This window comes from Mirounga leonina, unplaced genomic scaffold (genome assembly GCF_011800145.1).
Source record: "Mirounga leonina isolate KUSES-001 unplaced genomic scaffold, KU_Mleo_1.0 Mir_493, whole genome shotgun sequence".
Lineage (NCBI taxonomy): Eukaryota > Metazoa > Chordata > Mammalia > Carnivora > Phocidae > Mirounga > Mirounga leonina.
Window position 1 is genome coordinate 1739268 of NW_023270780.1, and position 21466 is coordinate 1760733.

General features: G+C 49.0%; 2 protein-coding genes across 4 annotated transcripts in view; both read left to right on the plus strand.

Moving 5' to 3' along the window:
* Positions 1 to 6606, plus strand: part of VPS45 (vacuolar protein sorting 45 homolog) — a 67704-nt gene extending 61098 nt beyond the window's left edge. For both annotated transcript variants that reach the window (XM_034989910.1, XM_034989911.1), the window contains one exon: positions 5970 to 6606. In XM_034989910.1, coding sequence (XP_034845801.1) covers positions 5970 to 6057 — 88 coding nt within the window. In that variant the 3' untranslated portion in view covers positions 6058 to 6606. The remainder of the gene's footprint in view (positions 1 to 5969) is intronic.
* Positions 6607 to 12312: 5706 nt separating this feature from the next.
* On the plus strand, positions 12313 to 21101 carry PLEKHO1 (pleckstrin homology domain containing O1). Of its 2 annotated transcripts, XM_034989912.1 has the most exons (6): positions 12313 to 12511; positions 13076 to 13222; positions 17754 to 17894; positions 18593 to 18697; positions 19071 to 19172; positions 20273 to 21101. In XM_034989912.1, the coding sequence occupies exons 1-6, from the start codon at positions 12482 to 12484 to the stop codon at positions 20975 to 20977; spliced, it is 1230 nt and encodes a 409-aa protein (XP_034845803.1). In that variant the 5' UTR covers positions 12313 to 12481; the 3' UTR covers positions 20978 to 21101. The 2 variants fall into 2 exon arrangements, with proteins under 2 accessions (XP_034845803.1, XP_034845804.1); XM_034989913.1 differs by lacking the exons at positions 12313 to 12511; positions 13076 to 13222; positions 17754 to 17894 and having other exon boundaries at positions 17919 to 18697; positions 18989 to 19172.
* Positions 21102 to 21466: the final 365 nt, after the last annotated feature.

Sequence of the window (21466 nt, forward strand, 5' to 3'; positions counted from 1 at the left end):
TAGAGTAAAAATCAAAATCCTTACAATAAGCTACCAGGCCTCACGTGATCTCATCTTCATACTCCCCTCCATCCCCTTCCTTAACATCTCCAGTCTTATATCTTTTTTTTTTAAAGATTTTATTTATTTATTTTGAGAGACAGAATGAGATAGAGCATGAGAGGGGAGAGGGTCAGAGGGAGAAGCAGACTCCCTGCTGAGCAGGGAGCCCGATGCGGGACTCGATCCCGGGACTCCAGGATCATGACCTGAGCCGAAGGCAGTCACTTAACCAACTGAGCCACCCAGGCGCCCTCCAGTCTTATATCTTACTACCCAATACCTTAATCACTTCACTCGAGCCACACTAGCCTCCCCTCTGTTCCCTGAACACACCCGGCCTTGGTCCCTTTGCACTTGCCCTTCCCCCAGATACCTTCCCTTGCCTCATTCAGGTCTTGGCTCAGATGTCAGTTTCTCAGTGAGGCCTTCCTTAACCACAGGATTTAAAATCTCACACCACCAGCACCACTCCAACTCTTTTTCAAACCTGCTGTATTTTTCTCCAAAGCACTTTGTTCATCTCACATACCGTAGAGAGGCAGTGCTGCATCGTGCTTAGGAGAGCAAACTCTGAAGGCAGATGCCTGGGTTTGTATCCCGACTCTGTCACTTTCAAGATGTAAGACCTCGGCTTCTCTGAGCCTCCATTTCTTTGTAAAGTGGCATAGTTTTTTTGTTTTGTTTTGTTTTGTTTTTTAAATTCATGAGAGACAGAGCGAGAGAGAAAGGCAGAGGGAGAAGCAGGCTCCCAAGGAGCAGGGAGCCCGATGTGGGACTCGATCCCAGGACCCTGAGATCATGACCTGAGCCGAAGGCAGATGCTTAACCATCTGAGCCACCCAGGCGCCCGGCATAGTTTTTATCTAATGAGAACCTTGCATATAGTGATATGAGCTCACCATTATTATTACTGTTATGTTATTATTACTTTTTACTTACTAATTTCATTTACCTTCCCCTTCTCCCATTGGAATATAAATCCCATGAGGGAAGAATTTTTTTTTACTTTGCTTATTGCTGTATTTATAGCTGCTAGAGCAGTGCCTGGCACATAGTAGGCAGTTAATAAATGTTTGTTAATCAAATTGTTACCTCTGGAAAGAGCAATGGGGAGAAGAAAGATCCAGGAGCCTCGAGCTCTATGTGTACTATTTAAAACTTTTGCCAAAAGAATGTATTCATGTATTACTTGTGTCCTCAAAAAGCTTATAGGCTTATGTGGAAAAAGAAATATAGGCAAATGAATTTCTAGAGGATTGATAATGTGAGTTGAGTTGTAACAGATGCACAGTTCAGATAAAGTACGAGAGGGATGGGGCAGCCTTCCAGATGGAGGGAATAGTGTGTGCAAAAGCAGAGGTACGAGACACAATGGCAGCTCCGACAGCTGTAAGCAGTGGACATGGAGAGGGCTTGTCAGTGCTCTGGGCTGTTAAACGCTCCGTCGTATCCTTCTCTCTCACCCACTCCTATGTTGCAGTGTCTCCAGCTAAGTGTTTGGCTGTAATTAGAAGATTATTACTCCATTAACACAAATATTTGGGGGGTTTTTTTCTCATTATTTTCCTGGAAGTCTTTTTCTAGGCTCCTGCTTCCTATAAATTCTATTCATTTTGTTTCATTTACCACTTCACATTCGATTCTAGCTTCCTTTGGTGTCTTTGGTTTTTTATTATGAAGAAACTCATAACTTCTATCTGTGGAATAGAGTGAAAAAAAGAGGAAGATATAAGTGAGAGATAGATAGATAGATAGATAGATAGATAGATAGATAGATAGGTAGATAGATATAGTCTTATACAGCTTTGTTTAGAAGCACAGTTGTTCAACTCAATTACTTTAGTAATTACAATCTAAAATCCTTTGAGTGTTAGTCTCCAGTTCCTTACCAAAGACTAAAAAGTGAAGAAACTCTTTTTCCAATGCATGATACAAGAGTTTTTGAGGTTGACTTTTTTTTTTTAAGATTTATTTATATATTTGAGAGAGTGCGTGCGCATATGGGCGCAAGTTGGGAGAGAGGGGGAGAGAATCTCAAACAGACACCCCCACTGAGCGCAGAGCCAGACCAGGATCAGTCTCAGGACCCATGCAATCATGACCTGAGCCAAAATCATGAGTCAGACGCTTCACCAACTGAGCCCCCCAGGTGACCCTTGGGGTTGACTTTTTAAAATCAGGTCTCTTGGGGTGCCTGGGTGGCTCAGTTGGTGCAGCGGTGGACTCTTGATTTTGGCTCAGATCATGATTTCAGGGTTGTGAGATCGAGGCCCACATCAGGCTCCATGTTGGGCACCTGCTTAAGATTCTCTCCCTTTCCCTCTGCCTCTCCCCACCTCTAAGTAAATAAATTAATAAAATAAAATCAGGGCTTTTTCTCTGCCCACCTGGCTTCTCTCCATGAAGTTGTGAATGATGACAGCACAAACCAAGACAAGCAGTAGCATTAATCCCCTCCGTTAGCTCCTGGTACCATCTTTGTTTATATGTTGTCTCACATTGAGTTGTGATTGTGTATCTGTCTCTAAGAGTCCCTTAAAGGTAGGAATCATAACAAGTGTTCCTTTGTACAACTAGCTCAGTGCCTGCTTGATAATGAATGCTCAGTAAAACACTTGTTAAATTGAACTGAGCTGAATTGAATTAGATTATGATATCATAGGAGAAGGAAATTTTTGAGTTTGCTTCTCAAGTGAAATTGATTTAAAACAAAGCTAGATCCGAGGATCATAGGGGAAGAGAGGGAAAATCGAATGGGAAGAAATCAGAGAGGGAGACAAACCGTGAGAGACTCTTGACTGTGGGAAACAAACTGAGGGTTGTGGAAGGGAGGTGGATGGGGGGATGGGGTAACTGGGTGGTGGGCATTAAGGAGGGCACGTGATCTGATGAGCACTGATTGTTATATGCAACTAATGAATCAATGAACACCATATCAAAAACTAATGATGTACTATATGTCAGCTAATTGAATTTAAATTAAATAAATCTCTATATGCAAAAAAAAAAGCTAGAAAACAAAAATCATTTTGTTGTTGTTGTTTTTAAACATATGCAAAATTTGGGGTATAGATACCAATATGTTCATCGCCCATAATTTTGAAAGCATTCTGCTGTGACTCATCAAAGTCCTCAAATAGATACTTTTAGAAAGTCACAATGGCCCTAGGAAACAAAATTAGACTTGGCAAATATAAATAGTATTTTCTCTTTGCAGTCAAGAATGTGGGGTCTTGTTGATACACAGAGGAGGATCTTGAAGTATAATTTCAGTTAAGTTACTTCTTTCCTTTGCACTGGTTGCAGAGTCTGAAGCGAAGCAAAGATCACCTGATAAATTCCTGTAGGGTTTCCCAGCACATTTGTTTCATTCTTACTATAAGTCACTGATCAAAGACTTCTTGTGTTATCTTTCAAAAAAGCAATGCTGCCTCATTCCCTGACACTTGTTTTCTGCCCTCCAAGTGTCTCCAGTCCAACTGGCCAAAAGCCCAGGCCAGACAGAGGTGCCTGGATTTCAGTAGGGGAATAAAGAAATTTAGCTTCTACTCCTTTCCCTCTACATCATTTTTTTTCTTTTGCAAAGGAGTTTGGAATTTAAATCCTCCAAGTCCAGAATCTGCCAGTCTAAAACTGCAAAACGATGGCAATGATAAGGTACCTGGTCACCCCTCTAACCCTCCCTACAGATCTGGCTCCTGAGAGTGACTGCGGCACACTTACCATGCTGCCCCCAAACGCCTGTATCATAGCGAAGGCTCTCTTGCCAACGTGTAGCTATTTTATCTTTTTTTTTTAAGACTTTATTTATTTGAGAGAGAGCAAGAGTGAGCAGGAGGGAGAGGGAGAGAGAATTTGAAACAGACTCCAAGCTGAGCGCAGAGCCCAGCTCGGGGCTCGATCCCACGACCGCGAGATCATGACCTGAGTCGAAACCAAGAGTTGGATGCTTAACCGACCGCACCACCCAGGCACCCCCATGCGGAGCTATCTTGATGAGCTCATTTATTCAGTACACCATTAGTGGGTCCCTACTAGATATCAGCCTATGTGCTAAGCCCTGCAGATCCAAGCTGAAGAAGGCCTAGACCCGCGCTGAGCAGCTCACCGTCTAGTGTGGCGGCAATAATAGAGAGGGTACCTGGTGAAGACCAACACGGAGCCCAAACAGCAGTAGAACAGTGAGGGTTATAGCGATGGGAGGGATCCATGCAGCCTGAAGACGTTTGAGAAGGCTTCACAGAAAAGGTGACTTTTAATCGTCAGCCTTAAAGGAGAAAAAGGATTTCATCAGACAAAGAAGGGCTGTCTGTCCTTTCAGACACAGGACAGAAGAGCACAGCATACAGGTAGGAAAGCTCAGGAGGTGTTTAGGGGAGAGCAAATGGCTGGACGCTGCTGGGCGGACAAGCGGCACTGTGCGTGGGGCCCAAGGGCGCAGGTTCCAGGGCCTGGGTTTGAATCCCAGCTAAGCCACTTATTGGCTGTGGTGAACTTGGCAAGTCACTTCACCTCTATAGCTTGGTTTCGTCATCTCTCAAATGAGAATAATAGCATCTACTTCACACATACATATACACATACATATGTGGCTTAAAACAGTCCTCAGAGCAAAATAAATACAAGTATTAGTTATTATGAGGATACATTATGAAGGGCCTTGAATTTTATTTTATTTATTTATTTTTTAAGATTTTATTTATTTATTTGAGAGAGAATGAGAGAGAGAGCACATGAGAGGGGGGAGGGTCAGAGGGAGAAGCTGACTCCCCACCGAGCAGGGAGCCCGATGCGGGACTCGATCCAGGGACTCCAGGATCATGACCTGAGCCGAAGGCAGTCGCTTAAGCAACTGAGCCACCCAGGCACCCAAGGGCCTTGAATTTTAATCTGTACATTGTTCTGTAAGCAAAGAAAGTTTTTATTTTTTTAATTTTATTTTATTATGTTATGTTAATCACCATACATTACATCATTAGTTTTCGTTGTAGTGTTCCATGATTCATTGTTTGCGTATAACACCCAGTGCTCCCTTCAATATGTGTCGGAAGGGAAAAATGAAGGGGGGGAAATCGGAGGGGGAGATGAACCATGAGAGACTATGGACTCTGAGAAACAAACTGAGGGTTCTAGAGGGGAGGGGGGTGGGGGGATGGGTTAGCCTGGTGATGGGTATTAAAAAGAAAGGTTTTAAAGCTGATGAGGTGAAAGTATGCAATAGGATATCATCTGTGTTTTAGAAAATCAACTCTGGTGCCACTTTGCAGAGTCCCCTAGCTACAGAGGAGACTAGAGGCACAGTCCATGTTCTGAGGCCATTTTAAGAGTCAAATAAGAGGTGCTGATGTAACACGGCTCTCAATTAATACGGTAGCCTTGCCCTTAAAAATTCTGGGTTCCGGGGCACCTGGGGGACTCAGTCAGTTAAGCGTCAGACTCTTGATTTCAGCTCAGGTCATGATCTCAGGGTCATGAGATCCAGCCCCACATCAGGATCCACACTCAGCATGGAGTCTGCTTGAGATTTTTCCCCCTCCCTCCACCTCCTTTTCTACTCCTCTCGCCACTTGTGCTCTCTCTTCTAGATAGATAGATAGATAGATAGATAGATAGATAGATAGATAGATAGATAAAATTAAAAAAAAAAAAAAACTGGGTTCCTAACTAGAAATTTCAAATTGGAAACTCAGTCTTAACAGATCTTCCAAGTTAGTGAGAACCCTGGGGAAGAGCACTAAGGGGCGCTCCTTCTAGTCCGGATGTTTGAGCGTTCAACTGATGCTCCTCTTCTGCACCCAAATAGCAGACCAGTACTCCTTGCATACTAATCATGCTATCCTTTAGCCAGTTACATGTCATGGGCGAGATACTCTGTTTTTGGAGATGCTTTTTTTTTTCCTTTGAGTAACCTCAAATCTACTGCTCAGTTTCCTAGAGGAAGTTCTGGCTTCTGGACTGCACAGCCGAAGCAGGGAGAGCTCTCAAGTTCCATCGAGGTCAGCAAGCAGAAGATGAAATGGTGATGGCGAGGTGAAGAGAATGGCGCGACTTCCCCTCTAGGCTCTCTGCAGGCCTTCCGCGCTGGCCAGAGGTGTTGGAGAAGAGCCTTGGGTTTTGTGCTTGTCGTTATAACCCATCTCCAAGTAGCCTGCTAATTCCTGAACTGTCGGCACAGACACCAAGACTCCCAGTGATGAGTTGAGAATAAGTCTATGCCCATCCCAACCCACTTTTCTCATGGTTTCGTATTAAATAAACAGATGTATTCCTTGTATTTGACAGCACAATCACTTCAGTTTCTGATGAATTCTGTTGGGATCTTACTTAAGAAAAGGGTTATCAGAGCTCAGAGGAGTTTAAAAAGTAATCATCTGATGCACACGCTACACATCCTCTCTTCTCTTGACCTCTTTTACTTTTCATTAACCACATTCCTGCACACCTCATTTTTTGAAAACTCATCATGTTTCTGTAAAGAACCATCCAAAAATTGTTCCTACATTGCAGTTTTTTGTGGCACTGAGAAACCATGGATGACTACAATAAAAATCCATTTTGTGAAAAGATACAAGTTTTATTTCTTTGGGGTTAATAACTATTTATGGGAATTCATGAGACGAGGCATGAATTGGCTTTACACCAAACATAGAGAAGGCATTGCTTCTATCCAAAGGATATTTAAAGTATGTCAAGGCAAATGATAAATCCTGGTGTCAATTTCGATTCTCTTGAAAGCAGTGGAAAGTGGTGATGTCACTAATGCCAGGAAGTTATGGCATCCTTGAATCATAGCAAAAACACCACAACACAGTCCTGCCCTGGTTCTCTGTAAGTCCTTTAGATATTTTTTAACCTTCTTTTTATGTTGAACATAAAATATTCTCTAGCCTCAGATAGCCTAAGTTCCAGTCTGTCACAGTTATCAGGCTTTGGGAATGCTATTTAGTCTCCTTGTGGCTCAGTGTCCTCATCTGTAAAATAAGAGTAATAGGGGCACCTGGGTGGCTCAGTCAGGTAAGCAGCCAACTCTTGATTTTAGCTTAGGTCACGATCTCAGGGTCGTGAGATTGAGCCCTGAATTGGGCTCCGTGCTCAGTGGGGAGTCGGCTTCTCTCTCTCCCACTCTCTCTCCATCCCTCTCCCTCTGCCCCTCTCCCCGCTTGCCCACTCTGTCTCTAAAATAAATAAATCTTTTGAAAAAATGAGAGTAATAAAGTACCATCCTCATAGGATTATAAGAATTTGATAATACATATAAAGCACTTAGAACATTGCAAACACTAATAATAGACAATAAGATTGATTCCTGTCTCCAACCTGGGGATACAAAATCACTATACAGAAAGATCGGATTCCTGTCAACCCTTCCACTGCACTAATCAGCAGCTCAAGAAATAAGGGAAAAAATAAAGGTCATTCTATCCATCTCCCTTTTCCCCATTCCCTCTCCCTTATCTCCATTGTCTCTTTAACTCATACTCATGTGAAGCCCTAAGGCTGTGTCCATATTTCAGCTAAGAGCTAAGATCTAAATTCCTTTCCTTTTTTTTTTTTTTTGTGGGTCATTTTTAGGTATATTTTTACAAATTTTTCCCTTTTTTATAATAAAAAAGTGAGACTGCCTTCACTTGGGGACACATTATTTTAATTGCAGCATTTTATGAATTACATAGTTTTTTCAAATAAACAGAAACCTCCCTCCAACCAGGATTACCTGTGCTTCCCTTCCTCTTGGCAAGATAACTCTTTGGAATAAGAATAATAAGAACAGAGACTTTTCGGGGTGCCTGGGTGGCTCGTCGGTTAAGCAACCAACTCTTGATTTCAGCTCAGGTCATGATCTCAGGGTGGAGGCATCGAGCCCTGCCTTGGGCTCCCTGCTCATCGGGGAGTCCGCTTGAGATTCTCTGCCTCTCCCTCTGCCCCTCCCCCCACACGCACCCTCCCTCACTCACTCTCTCTAAAATAAATCTTTTTTTAAAAAGGGGGCGCCTGGGTAGCTCAGTCGTTAAGCGTCTGCCTTCGGCTCAGGTCATGGTCCCAGGGTCCTGGGATCGAGTCCCACGTCGGGCTCCCTGCTCGGCGGGAAGCCTGCTTCTCCCTCTCCCACTCCCCCTGCTTGTGTTCCTGCTCTCGCTATCTCTCTCTCTGTCAAATAAATAAATAAAATCTTTTAAAAAATAATTAAATAAATAAAAAAGGACAAAAAGGAACAGAGACTTTTCTTATATCATTCCTCCTATTATTTGCCTGCTTCCATTGTGCCTACTCAACTAACAATACCAAGAAATCTAAAAAGTGAGCCTTACCCTCAGGATGTTTGATGCCAGAAGTTGGCATTTCTTTATTAAGGATCAAAGACTTACATACATTTTAAATAATTTTTTAAGTATTTTTTTAGAGACAGAGAACCCGGGCATGCACGCATGTGAGTTGCTGGGGAGGGGCAGAGGGAGACGGAGAGAATCCCAAGCAGGCTGCACAGCCAGCGCAGAGCCCAACTCGGGCACGATTTCATGACCTGAGATCATGACCTGAGCCAAGGTCAAGAGTCCAATGCTTAACCAACTGAGCCATCCAGATGCCCCAAAGACTTACATTTTTACTTAAGATTTACAGAACTGATTACATTATCCGTGGCTCTTTATCTTTACCCTTTAAAAACAGCATTTTCCGGGCACCTGGGTGGCTCAGTTGGTTAAGCGACTGCCTTCGGCTAAGGTCATGATCCTCGAGTCCCACATCGGGCTCCCTGCTCAGCGGGGGGTCTGCTTCTCCCTCTGACCCTCTTCCCTCTCATGCTCTGTCTCTCATTCTCTCTCTCAAATAAATAAATAAAACCTTAAAAAAAAAAAAAGAATTTAAAAACAGCATTTTCCTTGAAGTCTCATGTGCTTTTAATGACCTCTCTTCCACAGATTGAAATGCCCTAGTCAAATGTCCCATTTACTCGACAAAGCCGAGGCACTGTTTTTAGCTAACCAACTGTTTGGACAGCAGTTTTTGCACGGTAAACTTGCAAGCAGCAACTCACAATCCTTATCGCTGATCGCTCCTTTCTTCCTCCCTTGCTTGGAGTGGCTTTTAAAACAGTCCATTGAAGAGTAAAGTTGCTGGCAGGTGTGTCTTACCCACGGTGATGCTAGTAGGGAGGTAACCCCATCACAAGTCCTCCCAGTATCTTCTCCAGCAAAGAGAGACATTGGCTTGAGTCATCTTTGTGGTTTGTGTGTACGATGGTGTCAAGCCCAGTGAGGAGACAGTGCTATGACAATGTGTAAAAGCACCCATAAATTCTCACTCAGATTTCTCACTTAGGAATTGGTATTTGGAAATAGTCCTAAATCCAAAATCCCGATTCAGGTGCCATGATGTTCACCTGGTGAGAAAGAAGTGAGCTGAGGAATAGGCCCGGGAGGAGTATGGCCCAGGGAAAGAGGTGTGAGTAACAGGACCCCGGGAGGCAAAGTGAGGGCAGGTAGGGGCAGGACAGTAAGACGAGACAGTGCAGCAGTGCAGGTTAGTGAGAGAGAAACCCAGAGATTTATGTAACATCTTACGGAGCAAATAGGAAAGGTTCTCCAGCCCACATGCATCTGTTCTGGAATCTGAAAATTACTTTGGAGGGTTTTGATTTTTTAGCAGTCCCTCTGCCTGATGTTCCACAAAGCTCCAGCACAAGGACCCCACTACCTTGCATACAGCAGACACTCAAGTGTTTGTTGACTTTTGAACGGAGGAGAAAGGAAGAAGATGGGGCAAATGAATCTCTTGTCTCCCATAAGCCAGAATCTATTTAAACTGTGAATCCAAACTGCTCTCATCTGCCTGGCCAGCAAGCCCTCAAAAGAGCATGGCTGCTACTTTTTCCTCACCAGTACACTGGGACATTTTGCCTCCTTATTTATGAAGACATCCTGGATTTTCTCATTCTTTTTAAAGCACTTTTTAAACAGAGAGTGAGAAGTAGAGATGGTGGAAGGGGAGAGGAGGGTGTGTGTGTGTGTGTGTGTGTACACAAAGCCTAAACAGTAGACTGGAGTCAGAACACCTGGATTCTAATCCATTTAGCCAATAACTTTGTAAATATGGCCAAGTCGACTGAGTTGCCATGCAGTTTACTCATTTTCCAAATGGGAATAATATTTATTCCATATACCTCACAAGGTGGCACTAAAGATTTAAAGAAATTATATCTGAGAGCATTTTGAAACGATAAATTTCTGCATCAGTCTAAAATAGAGGAATTAATTACTGTGCTAAATGGAAAGAGGTTAAGAGGAATATTGTTGGATTAGGAGGACAGGGGACCTCCTGTCGGCTGGGAAAAGAGAAAAGCCCCTCCTTCATCTGACAGATGCCAGAAAAAGCCAAGACCACCCCATTCCTGAAACCACAAAATTGGTCAATACTTTTTTTTTTTTTTTAAGATTTTATTTATTTGACAGAGAGAGACACAGCGAGAGAGGGAACACAAGCAGCGGGAGTGGGAGAGGGAGAAGCAGGCTTCCCACTGAGCGGGGAGCCTGATGCGAGTTTCGATCCCAGGACCCCGGGATCATGACCTGAGCCGAAGGCAGACGCTTAACGACTGAGCCACCCAGGCACCCCGGTCAATACTTTCTTTTATCTTGAGACATCTCCAGAAAAAAAAGAGTTCTTCCTTTTCCCGGCTCTTGTGTGCCAGGGATTTGTATTCATTTTTTGGTTATTGCATGTCTACCATATGCCAGGCAATGTGTTTGTTAGCTTATTATTGTTCAATAATTAGCCCTAGAGGACAATACTTGTAGATTTTCATAGGACTTCGACAGGTGATCTCCTATATCCCTCTAACTTTCCTTGTTGATGGAATTGGCAGCTCATCCCTCACCGTTTAATATGTTGAGGAACAGAGTTCTAACGAAATTCAGTGACTTGGGGCGCCTGAGTGGCTCAGTGGGTTAAGCTGAGTTTCTGCTCAGGTCACGATTTCAGGGTTGTAAGATGGAGCCCCGCCTGGGGCTCTGAGCTCAGTGTGGAGTCTGCTTGTCCCTCTCCCTCTGCTCCTATCTCTCTCTCTCAAATAAATAAAATCTAAAATTTAAATTTAAAAAAGAAGAAGAAGAAAGAAATTCAGTGACTTGACCAAAGGCCACAAAGTCGTGATGATGAAACTAGTACCCAAACCTGGGTTTTCTGACTCCCCACCTCCCCTTAAATCTGTATTGGAAAAAAATGAAGTTACGAAGATGTTGTTCTGTAAGCTCTGAAGCAGATCTGGTGTGGGAGGCATCAGCAGAGGTTTCCCCCAGTCAGGGCATCCTCTGGGCATGGAGCCCTTCCCTCCACTGGACTCGGATGGATGTTTCCAGGTCAGTGCAGCAGGAAGATATACCCAGGTAATAGGAAGTTTAAGCCTCACCTGGAGCTTGTATCCAAAGCCACATGGTACTCTGAACAATGGCTTTGGAGACAGAGAAATCTACTCCTGCCAGTACTTAGCGTGTGTGTCTGCATAGCCCTCGGCCATCCTGAGTCTCACTTTTCTCTATGTGCAATGGAGCTCATACGTATATCCACTTCATACTCAGGAGGCTCAAAGAAGGCCTGAGGCTTGGTAAACTGGCAGCAATGTGGATTACTATGAACTCCACTCCCCCCGCGTGCCCCTACACACCAATACCCCCGTCCTCCGGGAACATAAAACTTTTCCCCAGCACCTGACCTACCCAGGCCACTATCTCTACCACCCAGGGAGTGTGAATTCCAGATGCCGGTTCTCGGTAAGGCGGGCGCCCTCCCACCTCCCGCTCTTGTTTTTGTTTTTGCGTTGGGAGGGAGACGATCTCGATCTAGGTTATCTCGGTCTTCCTAAACCTCTCTCCATCATCCGTTCCAGCCGCCTCCGCGGGCTGTCTGGGCAGGTCCGGCGGGTCGGTGTCTCGGGCTCCACCCCCGGCTCCGGCCGCAGGTGCGAGCGCGGGTCCCGCGGACCACCCCCCGCCCCGTCCCCCGCCCCGGGGGCCGCTCTCGGGCTGGGTTTGGGTCTGTCTTCCTCACCCTCAGCGAGTCGGAAACAAAGGAGGGGGGTGGGGGAGCGCACCATCTCCGGCTCCGCGATTCGCCCTTTATTCTGAACTCGCAACGTCAGCGGGCCGGCGGATGGAACCGCGGGGCGCGGGCCGGGCCGCCCACAGCGCGCCGGGCCGGGGAGCGGGCGGCGGGGGCGCGCGGGGGCCCGGGCCGCGTGGGCGCCGGGATGGAGGGCGCCGAGGGGCGGGGAGCGGGCGTGCGTGTGTGTGCGAGTGCGAGGGAGGCCGGCCTTTAGTGTAACCGGAGCTACAAAGAAGGGGAGAGTCCGGGAGAGGGAGGGAGGAGCGGCGGCGGCGGCGCCGGGGGCAGCTCCGCCAGCCGGCCCCTTCCCCCGCGCCCGCGCCCGCGCCCGCGCCCGCCCGGAATGATGAAGAAGAACAATTCCACCAAGAGGGTGAGTGCGCCCGCCCGCCGCCGGCCGCTCCGAGGACCCCGGCCCCGCGGCCCCGGCGCCGCCGCGGGGGGGCTTTTGTGTGCGGACTTGGGCCGGGGGCTTGGACTGGGCTCACTTCGCGCCCGCCCCCGGCGCCCCCGCCCCCGGGCGGCCGGCCGCCGCCGGCGTGCGCGCTGCAGCGGCCCCGAGACAATGAGAAATAAAATAAAATGCCGTTAATCCCGGCGCGGCGGGGACCGAGGCTGCGGGAGGGGGCGGGGGACCTGGCGGCCCGCCGGAGGCCACCCTCCGCCCAGGCCGGGCCCCGGCCCCTTCCTCTCGCACTTGGAGTTGTTCATGTGGGGGAAGCGGGAGGGCAGCGGTGGGGGCGAGAGTTGCCCGGAGTGAAGACCTTCCGAGGAGTGGGGCGCGAACGCGGGGCGCCCTGAGTCCAGCCTCGGGGGGGTGGGGGCGGTCACGGGAAAGCCGGCGAGAGGGGAGCCGAGGGGGTCGTGAGGGCCGGAATGAGACGAGGAGAGGGCGATAGCCACCTAACCGGAGGGTTCTGCTCTTGCCCTGGGGCAGGGGCTTCAGGATGGCAACCAGCCGTCCGCACCGCCTGAGAAGGTCGGCTGGGTCCGGAAATTCTGCGGGAAAGGGATTTTCAGGGAGATTTGGAAAAACCGTTATGTGGTGCTGAAGGGGGACCAGCTGTACATCTCTGAGAAGGAGGTAGGTGCCCTCTGCCTCCGCTGTCCCTGCGTCCTCACATTCCCCGTTTTGTCCCTCCACACATACCTCCGCCTCCCGCTTCCCTCACCCCCCCCCATTTTGTTCCAAAAGCAAGTTCAGCAATTCGGTGGGTCTCTACCCCTGTCAGATCTGCAGAGAAAGGTCACCCTTTCTCCAGAAGACCCGAGTTAGAATTCCAAGTCGAGCGTGCATTTTACTTAATGATTTTCCTTGGCAAACACCTTTCTGACAACGACGACGACCCCCCCTCCCAAGGTGTCCCAAAAGTTCTAAGTGTCCCCTGCTGCCCCCTACCCTATCCTGGCAGCTAGCTGGAGGTAGGCTTTTTTTTTTTTTTTCCTTTGCCACGGCTGCTGAAAAACTCTGCTCAGCTTCTTCTTCACCCCTTCCTGTGCCCCTGCCCCCAGCCAGCGGACCTCCTCGGTCCTGTCTCTAGCAGGGGGGCATATGCGGGTCATATCACAGCTGCAGCTGCCCCAGTCACAGAAAACACGTACACAACCCTGGGTCAGTCTCATATGACCTCAGGCAGAGTATCTATGAGTGGCAGTTATTTCTGTTGAAGCCAACGTTCCTAACCTGTATGCTTCCCACTCCATTAAAAAAAGAAGCAGCAAGGAACTCATTCTCCACCCTCTTCATAACTTCCCCCAGTTGTATCAGAAAGGAGACAAATCGAGTCAGGAACCCCTGTCCGTCCCTGGGTAGTTAAAATGAAAACCACAGTCGGCATTCAGAACCTGAGCCCAGATCACCGAACCCACACTCTTCTCCCTTTTATCTCTATTTCTTGAGATCAGTAACACCTGAGAAACTGACATTGCTTTCCCTGAGTTGGAAGTCATTCCAGTCCCCTACTTCTGAGACTGTGTCCGCATTAGGCTAGGACACTGTCCTGTGCTCCCCTGGTTGGGTGGCCCTTTCTCCCCCAATCCTGTACCCCCCCCCCCCAGCCTAACTGGGAAGTCCACCCGGAGTTCTAACCTCTTCTGCTTTCTGCAGTAGACTATATTTAGGTAAATAAATCCTTTTATGGTATTGAAACAGACACATGCGCAGTCCTAGAGAAAGTATTCATCTGAACAGAACGTGTACCTAGGCAAGTAGGGGAGAGCTGAGCTGTGCCCGGGCCCGAGCCATCCCTCTTCTGGGTGTTTCGACCTGACTATTTACACCAGGCTGGGAACTTATGATGGAGGGCGGTGGGAGAAGACTTTGACAGCAGGATTTCTTCTTAAGGGCCACCTCTACCCAATCCCGAATCCTACAGAAGGTTTTTCCATGGTTTGCTGGCTTTCCAGTTTAAAAAATAATAATAATAAGCAAGTGTCAAAGGGTATCTCCTGTCTTCCCCGAACTTCATAATGGCAGGAAACTCTGGTGAGCAATCAGGGAGAACTTCCCACACGTCAGAGGGGAACCATGAGAACAGTGGAAGGGTAGAAGGAACAAGACATCTTTTCTTGTTTGTATTTGTCCAAAGAAAAGAGTCTGGGAGCGAAAGAGCGTGCTTGCTCCCTGTTTGTGGATGAAGGAGTACAGAGACAGGGGGAAGGCTCGAATGACCTCAGCCTCCAAGGCTTGGTGTCCTGTGAGTCAGGAGCATCTGACTGGTTATGGGGCCCGCTGTCCCCTGCTGAGAAGGGCGCAGGAGAAGTGGGGACAAGCCTACTGTTACTCCTCTTCTTTGGAGCTCGTTTCCATGCTACGGCAGGCCTGGGCTAAGGGTGAAGCTGACAGAAGACTCTGGGCTCTATTCTGTCCACTTCCCACAAGCTCCAGAGCTAATAGATTCAAGATTTTTTTTTTAAATGCAAAGTATAATGTTTGTAATTTATGTGTTAACGCAAGAATATCCCTAACCCTCTCCCCTCGAATTTTCAGGTCTTTTTTTGTTACCTCTCCTCATAAAGGCAGGGTCTCCCATCACCACCTCCATCAAAGCAATCCTTCTGTATTTGTTGTTACTAATCATTTTCCTCATTCTCAGTCAAAGGGCACCCTATGATCATGGGGTTGATGTATAGGAACAGAAACTAGATCTTAGGAGATCTCCTGGTAGAGGAAATTGGGTTCAGGGCATCTTTTTTGGTAAGGGAAAATCCCTTTCTGTGGGCCCAGGGGAAAGGAAGGGCTAGCTTTGGAAGATGGGTAGTTATAAATGAGACTTTGGGACAAGGGTCTCGGAGCTGTCCATCTTCCGTGGGACTGGAATCTACTCGTCCTGCCATTTGTCTTGCCCTTTCTCCTACCACTGCCCTCTCGAGGCCTAACCTCTGTCACTGTCTCCTTCCTGGAGCTCCTTGTCAGCGTGTCTGAGGCAGAATACCCCCCTCCCTTCCCTTCCCTTCTCCCTTCCCTTCCCTTCCTGAAAGGAAAACAGAACAAGTAACTCTCCTCCCCTGGCTCCATACACACACCCAGCACTTTCCTCTCTAAGAGTCCTGGCGGCTGCTGATAGTCTCAAGCCTGAGGAAGAAGGACAGGAGGGCTGATGCGTCATCCTCCCTCCCTGCCCCACATTTCCGGGAATTGTTCTCAGACACCCCTTGCCAACACCTTTTCCGCTCCCATCCACAAGCCTCCCAGGCCTCTGGTCACTTACCAGCCCCAAGCCGGGGAGCCCTGGAAGGGGAAAGCCGTGGGGGAGGCACGCCGGGCCAACACAAACAGGCAGATGTATGAGCAGCCATTGACCCCGGCGAGGCTGTGTGATGAGCCCTCCGCCTCTGTGTCAGCCCCCTGGCCCCAGCGGCGAGTCCGAAGGACAGGCAGATGCAAGACCAGAGATGGGCTGGGCAGTGGAAGAGAGACTCACTCCCCCACCTCAAGGCTGCTGAGAACCAGGGGAATAGATGAAGTCACCTGCGAGCACACAGTTCCTAGTTCGCGCTTGAGAAACAGTTCCAGTCAGGGAGGGTGGGTGTCTTCCAAGGGAGACCGGAGACTACTTTTATCTGTTTGTTTAGTTTTGACAAGACAGGCACTGGCGCTCTTCATCTCTCGTTCCCAGGGTCTTCTGAGCCCAGGCTCAAATGGTAGAGGGCGAAAGGGCTTTCTAATCACAGGCTGCTCGTCTGGGCCGGCGACTAAGTCCCTCTCCTCTTGTAAGCCAGAACAGTCCATGAGCCACAGCTTCAGAGTCCCAGGCCTGTGGGGAACACCTTAGTGGAGAGGAGAAACAACGGAGAGGTTTCCACGAGACCTCGGCAGAAGTATTACTGGAATTTGTTTTGTGGCCCTCCACAAAGGCTGGTTGGGGTCAGAGGATGGAGAGAGAACTGTGGTCTGATGAGACGTTTGGCAGGAGGGTGAAGGGCCAAATGCTGGCTAACGCTGCAAAGGGTAGGGTGCAAGAGAGACAGCACGAGCAGGAAGGGCTCAGTTTAGACACAAAGGAGAACCAGCTCTCAAAACTGGAACCATGGAGAGAAGTAGCAGAATACAAGTCTGAAATGTCCTCCCAGGGACAGTGTAAGTGCATCTTTGTCTAGGGAGAGGTGGATGACTTAAATGGCTCTCGAAGCCTGCAAGGGCCAGGCCGGGTGGTCTCAGGAGCTCGGAGGGCAGGAGTAGGGCAGGAACTATAGGTGTATCTTTCAGCTTGTCTGAGCAAACTCAGCACAGGGCACTGCTGTTTCTATGGTGCTGGAGCTCCCGAAATGAAGGAGGCCGATGACTCTCTTTAGAATAATATATATTTGAGGAGGGAGTCAGGTAAGAAAGCCTGGCTGGCTCAGTCAGTGGAGCCTGTGACTCTGGATCTTGGGGTTCTGAGTTTGAGCCCCATGTTGGGTGTAGAGATTACTTAAAAAAAATAATAAAACCTTTAAAAAAAAAAAAAAGCGACAGTGTAGAGAGTCAGTTAAGCGTCTGTCTTCGGCTCAGGTCATGATCCCAGGGTCCTGGGATCGAGCCCCGAATGCCTGCCTCTCCCTCTCCCTCTGCCACTCCCCCTGCTTGTGTTCTCTCTCTCTGACAAATAAATAAAATCTTTTTTAAAAAAATAAAATAAAGCGACAGTGTAAACATTTAATAAGATGGGAGAGACCAGAGGTAGCATTTGCCTGGAGACATCCCTGATGCTGACTCCGCTTTTATCTCCTCCCTCTGGATGATCAACAGCCACCCAGGTCTGTCTTTCTTCGGGATGATAAGATTAACCTATTAGCCGCCACATAAGCCGTGTCTTTTGAAGGACATAACGGGGGTCATGGTGAAGAGAGACATCCTGGGGCTCCGGAAACAGGAGCTGAGCCGAAGAGAGTGTGGATAAGGGGATAAGGGGCTTACATGGAAACCCACCTGAGGAGTCGGGGCTTGAGGGGTGCCCCAGGACCATGCCCACGCTCAGGCCTGTGTGGGCCTTGGGTCAGACAGCTCTCCTACCCTGTCCTCCCTCCCCTCTCCTTAGGCTCATCCTGCTTCCCAGAACCGGCCTAAATTAACAGTCTGGGGGAAGGCATGAAGTCATCTTCTCCTCAGCACCTCACCTCTAACCCTCCCCTAGGTAAAAGATGAGAAAAATATTCAAGAGGTGTTTGACCTGAGTGACTATGAAAAGTGTGAAGAGCTCCGGAAATCCAAGAGCAGGAGCAAGAAAAATCATAGCAAGTTTACTCTTGCCCACTCCAAACAGCCCGGCAACACGGTATGTCTCTCCTGCCTCCTGGGCCCCTGGAACCGAGGCCGCTTGCATGTCGGGGGCAGAGGACACCTTTGCCCTTCAGGTTCTCCCCAAACTCTGGGCCCAGAGGCCCCGCACTTGCCCTCCTGCCAGCTTCTGTTATTTAACCTGAGAATATTGTGGCCATTGCCTCCCCTCCAGGCGAGCCAGCCTTTAAACTATCCAATCACAGAGATCAGCTCTCTCTCTCTTTCTCTCTGTCTCTCTCTCACACACACAGGCACACATATATCATACAGTCTTGGAAGAAAATCACTTTTCCCTGTACCCTGATAGGTGAAGTTCTGAATCTAATTTCTCTTGTCTGAGGGGACTCAGGGAAGTTCCTGTCACTTTCTGTTTACTCAGACATTAAAGATCTTTATTTTAGTACCTGTCCTTTATTATCTATCAAACCTCCTGTAATTATCTCCAATGACGTAGTAATATCCATCACCCTTCCTAGCTCTTCCTTGGTCATTTCTCAAACAACCTCTAAGCTGTGGCATCTTCTAGGACTAGAGGCTGGTTTCCTTAGGTTGTGGATGACTCTGGAAGCAGAATCTCTCTCCTTCTAGGAGCTGGGTCTAAGAGAATGAGATGATAATTCCTTATTTCTTCACCCTTCCTAGTGAGGCACCAACCCTAAAACGCTGGCTGAACCAAGAATCTTCCCCTCACAGGCTCCCAACCTGATCTTCCTGGCCGTGAGTCCAGAAGAGAAGGAATCATGGATCAATGCCCTCAACTCTGCTATCACCCGAGCCAAGAACCGCATCTTGGATGAGGTCAGGGGGGCTCAGGTGGAGGGGAGGAGCACCAGGGCAGAGGCAGTACCCATGACTCATGTAAAGGGGGAGGTTTGGGGGTGCACCCCACTTAACTTGCTACCATCCACGAGCTGTACTTCTTTAGCTCCCTTTGAAAACCCCACTGTCCCACCTTCTGAGTCTTTCCACCAACTCCTCTTTGCATTCTTTGTGGTGCCTGGGGCCAGCCTTGTAGCCCCCGCACGTGCAGTAAAGGCCTTGCCCTTGGATTTTCTCAGAACCAGTCAACGGGGTGGGTTTATCTCCCAGTCCAGGCATGTTCAGGCCACAGGGGATGCTGGGCTGGTTCAGTCTCTGAAGAGCGCCCATGACTCACAGTGCATCTCTTCAGGTCACCGTTGAGGAGGACAGCTATCTCGCACACCCCACTCGAGACAGGGCAAAAATCCAACACTCCCGCCGCCCCCCAACTCGGGGACACCTGATGGCCGTGGTACGTAAGATTGTAAGAAAGTAAAACTTGCTGAAGGGCCAACTCCATGTGGGCCCGTCTCAGACAAGAGTATTCAGCCCACCAGAGGCATTTGTGGTACCAAGGTCAAAGGCTCAGGAGGTGCCTGCACCCCGTCCCCCTGCCTGATTCCTCCAAATCAGAAATACTTACTTAGCACCTACTATGAGTTCAGAAGTCCTTGCCCTCAATAAATGTATCATTCTTGGTGGAAAATGAGATCCACCCACAAGGAAAGCGAACATAGAAGAGGTGAGTGCTGTCCCACGGAGTAGAAATGAACCGCACAGCGGTGGCATCAGGCCCTGCAGTCACTTCCAGGAGGAAGGATCACCGTGAGCCCCCGCAACACACGGAGTGCTGGTTCCTCTCACTGTCCGAGCTCTCGGTCTCGAGAGAGAGAGGCAGTCAGGTATAGTAGAAAGAATACAGGCTTTGGAGTCAGACAGAACCAGGTTGTAACCTGGCTTTGCAGTTTACTCTCTCTCGACTCCCTCCCTGAGGCCGCTGGTCTTCAGCAGGAAAGGGGGCAGGCGCCATGCCTACCTTGAAGGGCTGCTGTGAGGAATGAATGACTGAAACAACATATATATCGATATACAGGAGGTGCCGAATAGCACCTGTATTGTTTTGTATTCTTGTAGTGTTCTGGAACTAGAACAAGTTTTACTTTAAGGCGCGGGGTTCTGAGCTCTAAAGGGCAGAGGCGGTTGGGGCATAGGGTTCAGAGGACACAGATGGAAAAGGACAGCAGCTGTGCCATGCGGAACATCCTGTGGGTGTCAAACCCGATTTGATGCTTAGAGTCCCCGAGACGGAGAAAAAAAGGCACTCTGCAGGAAGTTTATAGTAAAATGGGGAGTATGGGACACGAGCAGGAGAAGTTACTTTAAATCACAGAACAATAAGAGAAAAGTTCCAATCACTATCAAAGGAATAAGAAACAGTAAGAAAGTCAAAGGGCTCAGTCAGGATGGAGGAGGGAAATGGCCAGTTTGCCTCTGTCTTTCCGACAGACAGTCACTCCTGAACCACCTACTGATGGCAGTTCCCCCCTTCACCCCCACCCTCTCCTTCCCTAGGCTTCCACCTCTACCTCGGATGGGATGCTGACTTTGGACCTGATCCAGGAGGAAGACCCTTCCCCGGAGGAACCAGCCTCTTGCGCCGAGAACTTTCGCGTGGACCTGGACAAGTCTGTGGCCCACCTGGCCGGCAGCCGGCGGAGAGCAGACTCAGACCGCATCCAGCCCTCCTCAGACCGAGCCAGCGGCCTCCCCCGGGCTTGGGAAAAGCCAGACAAGGGGGCCACCTACACGCCCCAGGCCCCCAAGAAGCTGAGCCCCGCAGAGAAAGGCCGCTGTGCCTCCTTGGAGGAGATCCTGTCTCAGCGGGACGCTGCCCCGGCCTGCACCCTCCAGCTGCGGGCCGGGGACCCCCCAGGCCTCGCTCCACCCCACCCGGGGCAGCTGTCCCGGATCCAGGACCTGGTCGCCAGGAAACTGGAGAAGACTCAGGAGCTGCTGACCGAGGTTCAGGGACTGGGAGATGGGAAGCGAAAGGCCAAGGACCCCCCGGGGTCTCCTCCTGACTCTGAGTCAGAGCAGCGGCTGCTGGAGACAGAGCGGCTGCTGGGAGAGGCGTCGTCGAATTGGAGCCAAGCAAAGAGGGTGCTGCAGGAAGTCAGGGAGCTGAGGGACCTGTATAGACAGATGGACCTGCAGAGCCCCGACTCCCACCTCAGAGCAGCCACTCAGCACAGTCAGTACCGGAAGAGCCTGATGTGAACGAGGGGGACAGCGGCTGGAATTGGGGGGTGGGGTACACGGACTCTTATCTCCAAGTGTTGCAGGACAAAGCTTTTTTATTTACCTCAGTCAAAAAAAGGGAAAAAAAAACCCCACAAACTCGTTGCTCTTGCTGCTGCCCAACCTTCCCCCCACCCCCGTTTCCTTCCTTATCCGTGGCTGTTTCTCTGGCACCTCAGTTGCCTCAGATTTGAGGAGGTGACCCCGACAGCGGTATTAAGAAGCTCTCACCTAGACGAAGAGAGGGGGGGATAAAGGCATAGTCTGGCCATTTACACACACCACCCCTCAGACACGGCAGGGAACGTTCTGCTGCTCCCAAGGACATGCATAAGCCAAGTTCGCGGGGGAGGCTTTTTCGCTTCCATCCCATTCCAGGTTTCCAATCTGAGGGTGAAATTTCAGCTGTCCAGCTCTAGCCCTGGGGATAGGGAAGCCACTGCCAACTGCGCACACAGAAGTGACATC